The sequence below is a fragment of the Saccopteryx leptura genome, chromosome 3 (assembly GCF_036850995.1).
Source record: "Saccopteryx leptura isolate mSacLep1 chromosome 3, mSacLep1_pri_phased_curated, whole genome shotgun sequence".
Taxonomy (NCBI): domain Eukaryota; kingdom Metazoa; phylum Chordata; class Mammalia; order Chiroptera; family Emballonuridae; genus Saccopteryx; species Saccopteryx leptura.
The window spans coordinates 8,605,098-8,609,745 of record NC_089505.1 but is presented as its reverse complement, the minus strand read 5'-3'; the positions used below and the strand labels follow the sequence as shown (position 1 = coordinate 8,609,745).

At 48.7% G+C, this 4,648-nt stretch overlaps 1 protein-coding gene across 2 annotated transcripts; it reads left to right on the top strand.

Annotated features, from left to right (window-relative positions):
* Positions 1 to 1,369: 1,369 nt before the first annotated feature.
* MRPL18 (mitochondrial ribosomal protein L18) lies at positions 1,370 to 4,120 on the top strand. 2 transcript variants are annotated; one of them, XM_066371704.1, is made up of 4 exons: positions 1,370 to 1,544; positions 1,846 to 2,032; positions 3,497 to 3,579; positions 3,905 to 4,120. In XM_066371704.1, exons 1-4 carry the CDS (start codon positions 1,493 to 1,495, stop codon positions 3,970 to 3,972), a joined length of 390 nt encoding a protein of 129 aa, XP_066227801.1. In that variant the 5' UTR covers positions 1,370 to 1,492; the 3' UTR covers positions 3,973 to 4,120. The 2 variants fall into 2 exon arrangements, with proteins under 2 accessions (XP_066227801.1, XP_066227800.1); XM_066371703.1 differs by having other exon boundaries at positions 3,497 to 3,728.
* The last annotated feature ends 528 nt before the right edge of the window (positions 4,121 to 4,648 follow it).

The following is a 4,648-nucleotide window of genomic DNA, read 5'->3' as shown; positions in this document are numbered from 1 at the left end:
CGGGGCAGGGCGGGAACGGAAGAGGGGAGGGGCGTGCAGTGCCGGAAGTGAGGAGCCGGGAAAGGGCGGGCCAGCGCTTTCGCCCAGTTGGACAGCAAATGAGAAGGGCGCCAAGGTAGAACGGAAGTCAGGGTCTTTGACCACCGGGTGGTGCTGGGGGGCGGGTGTGCTCGGTGACGCCTGCGCAGTTACACATTCTAGTGCCTTCTAGAAGAGGGTTCGCGGCGGGGCGGAGCTGGGAGTGTGATGGGAGGGAAGGGCGGGCCCTTGTCAGGGACCGGAGCACGGGGGTCTTGGGAACCAGCTATCTACAACCTTTTTCATCTTATGACCCGACTTAATTACTAAGACTCAGTGGCACACCAGACATTTTTTTTTGCATATTTGACAAGAAAAAATAGGTATAATTTTGACACATTCACATTGGACAGCTATGGTAATCTAAGGGAAAAAGAGATCAGTGTCCCTGACTAGTCAGGTACTGCGTGTTTTAAAAAACAATTCTTTTTTTTTTTTTCTTTTTTCATTTTTCTGAAGTTTGGAAACAGGGAGAGACAGTCAGACAGACTCCCGCATGCGCCCGACCGGGATCCACCCGGCACGCCCACCAGGGGCGACGCTCTGCCCATCCTGGGCGTCGCCATGTTGCGACCAGAGCCACTCTAGCGCCTGAGGCAGAGGCCACAGAGCCATCCCCAGCGCCCGGGCCATCTTTGCTCCAATGGAGCCTTGGCTGCGGGAGGGGAAGAGAGAGACAGAGAGGAAAGCGCGGCGGAGGGGTGGAGAAGCAAATGGGCGCTTCTCCTGTGTGCCCTGGCCGGGAATCGAACCCGGGTCCTCCGCACGCTAGGCCGACGCTCTACCACTGAGCCAACCGGCCAGGGCAAAAAACAATTCTTGTGGCACACGGTACACCGGTTGAAAACCGCTTTCCCTTGTCCCCCCTCAACGTGGGACCTTGCTTGGGCAGCAAGGGCAAGCCAGCCAGTCGCAGGCTTTGTTTCCGGCGGCGGCGGGCGGGTCTTTCCACGGACCCTCAGTAAAATGACAGCCGCCCTTTCTGAAGAGAAAAACGGCATCTTGCTCTGCCCCGATCCTTCCCGGGGTCCAACGGGTGCCCTCGCGGTCGATCCGAGAGCAGAGGGACCACAAAGGGTAGCGCGAATCCACGCCTGGCTCACGCAGGGTTCCAGCCCAAAGCGTCTCCTACTCTAACGGGTCGCGCCCACCCCCAGGTGCCGTACTACGAGGTGGTTGGTCGACCTCGTTGGCTACGTGCACCCAGCGTAAGCGACGATTGGAGGGGCGGAGATAACGGGTTGCTCTCTCAGCCACTCAGCGGCAGGGGAGTTATTAGTTCCGGTAGGAAGTGTCGACAGGGAGCTTAAGACTTTTCTCTAAGTAAATATGGCTGCGGCCACGGACCCGTGGGGTTGCTAGTGAGAAAAGGAGGCAAAATTTTCCGGAGGCTTTGCCCGTGATCCCCTCAGCGATGGCGCTTCGGCCTGGGTTCTGGGCGTTGTTGTCGGTTTGTAGGAACTCCGGTAATTAACCTTGCCACTTTTCTGAGATTAGTCCCCGGGCCCTGCTCAGTAAAGTGCATGTGCAAGTCGTATTTTCTATTCGGCATTTCCCATCGAAGGGTGAATGACCTCACAGCATTGCGATGACAGCCGGCATTGAGGACGGGGTCTGAGAAGACTGCGCCCTGTGTCCAAGCATACCTTCCTTCGTCCTTCCAGGGCGCGAAGACGGGGGTAGGGGGTGGGGAGAGTGGATGGGAATAATCCAGTTTCGTCCCCGTTCGTCACTTTTAAAGATCCGTCTGGTTGTTTCCATTCATAGGGCGTAGGGTCGCCGCGCTCTCAACCAGGTCCAAGCCAAAGGTGAAGCCCGAAGTCGACCCTCTAGGAAATGAAGCTGTTGCCCCAGAGTTCACCAACCGGAACCCCCGGAATCTGGAGCTCTTGGCTGTGGCCAGGAAAGAGCGGGGCTGGGGGACAGTGTGGCCTTCCCGGGAGTTCTGGCACAGGTAATTACAGTAAGTCGGCTGGTTACTGAGCGATAGAGCCGTGCGCGGTGCCCTACACGTTGTATCCATCAGTTCATCCAACAAACGTGCCCATTAATGCTGGGGACTCTTCTAAGGAAGCTGAGGTGCCCGTGGGTGGAGGGGGGCACGTAACAAATAGGAGTTACAGAAAAATTAAAGAGGGTGATGGTTGAAGGGAACTAGGTCCTTCTGAACTATAGGAATAAGCCCAGTTATCTGCCAGGAAGAACATTGCCCGCCAAGGGAACAGCTAGGGTGGTATGAGCTTGGTGCGTTGGGGATCTCGTGGGTAAAGGGATGAAGGGTGTAAAATGAGGAGGGAGAGGTTAACGATACAGACTGTTAACTTTGTAAGCTGAAATAAGCACTTTAGACTGTTTTCACTGCATTGAGAAACTATGAGAGGATTTAAAGTTTGAGCCTGAACTAAAGAGCATTCTGGTTACTTTAGAGAGAACACGTTCTTTTCTCTTGTTCTTTTCCATGGATTTGGGAGGGGGGGCATGGGGAGAAGCATCAACTTGTTGTTGCACTTAGTTCCATTTAGTTGTGTATTTGTTGGTTGCTTCTAGTAAGTGCCCTAACCTGGATCGAACCTTGACCTCCACGTGCCAGGCTGACGCTCTATCCATTGAACCAACAGGCCAGGGCTGGGAGAACACATTTTTAAGGAGCAAGGGTAGCCCCAAGAAGACCAGTTAGGTGTCTGTTTGTTATAAAGGTGGTTATTTGTTGAACACTTTCTATTTGCCAGGAACTATAATAGTTGCTTTATATTCATTTAAGTCTTTGATCCATGGTACATTTGTTTTGGTGAAAGTGTAGAGTGAGTTTATTTTTAGCCATTGTAGGGTCAGCAACTTAGCTCTACCTCCTCAAATCCTTTTTTGAAACAGATGCTGTGTAATTATAACTCAGCTCTCAGAAATAACAAATTTCTCTTTGATATTTGAGGTTAAGTGGAAGTGTTTGGTTTATTTTTTATTTTTTACAGAGACAGAGAGAGTCAGAGAGAGGGATAGACAGGGACAGACAGACAGGAACGGAGAGATGAAAAGCATCAATCATTAGTTTTTCATTGCACGTTGCGACACCTTAGTTCTTCATTGATTGCTTTCTCATATGTGCCTTGACCGCGGGCCTTCAGCAGACCGAGGAACCCCTTGCTCAAGCCAGCAACCTTGGGTCCAAGCTGGTGAGCTTTTGCTCAAACCAGATGAGCCCACGCTCAAGCTGGTGACCTTGGGGTCTTGAACCTGGATCCTTCCACATCCCAGTCCAATGCTGTATCCACTGCACCACTGCCTGGTCAGGCAGAGGAAAAATAGCTTTGCCAAGTAAAATCCAGGTCAAGTATGTTGAAGTAAATCAACAAAGTATTTCAGCATGTATTCACCCGAGGTCATTTCTTTTACGAATTTACTCTCTTCTCACCTCTTTCAGGTTGCGAGTTATAAGGACTCAGCATCATATAGAAGCGCTTGTTGAGCATCGCAATGGCCAGGTCGTGGTTTCTGCATCCACACGTGAATGGGCTATCAGAAAGTACCTTTATAGTACCAGAAACGTGGTGGCTTGTGAGAATATTGGACGGGTACTGGCGCAGCGATGCTTAGAGGCAGGAATTAATTTCATGGTCTACCAACCCACTCCTTGGGAGGCAGCCTCAGACTCGGTATTGTTGTTTTCATGTACTTATTTAAAAGGTGTCCTGTTCATTCTTGACATTAGATACTTACATAATAATAATAGTTTCATACAGTATTTCAAGTTCTTTTCACATGTCAGACTCAGAGGTGAGTATTCTGATGTGCATGACCTTTTTTCCTTTTTTCTGATCTTTAAAACCAGATGAAAGCACTGCAGAGTGCTATGACAGAAGCGGGCGTGGTGCTGCAGGAGCCTCGGAGAATTTATGAATGAAATAGAGGCACTGTTTGGAATATGTGCATATCAATGACAACGGAGATTTTATGAACAAAATAGAGTCACCGTTTGGAATATGTGCATATCAATGACAATGGAGAATTTATGAGTGAAATAGAGGCACTGTTTGGAATATATGAATATCAATGACAACGGAGAATTTATGAACAAAATAGAGTCACTGTTTGGAATATGTGCATATCAATGACAATGGAGAATTTATGAATGAAATAGAGGCACTGTTTAGAATATGTAAAGATGAAGCTGTCAGCTATTAACATCCATCAGAAGAGAGCATCTGGAAGGACAGCCAACTTGGGAGTTTTTTGCAATAATGTAACTGCAGGTGCTGGTAGCAGTCAGGATCACCCCCTTTACCCTTGTGTGTGGGGGGCTAAAGTCTTCCCCTCTGTTGGACATGAGAGAAGTATCTGAGAAGAACGTCACCAGTTATAATTAGCTTTTGAAGGACAAATTACATGTTTATAAGTTAAAGAATAAAGGCATACAACAAAAAACAAACAAAAAAAGAATAAAGGCATATTACGAACTCTTAATTTCTGACTATATTAAATTTCTTTATTTTTTAGCTCATTTTAGCAAAAGTACACATACAAGGTTTATGCAAAGGACTCGTCACCATATATATATAGTTCTTAGTGGGGGACC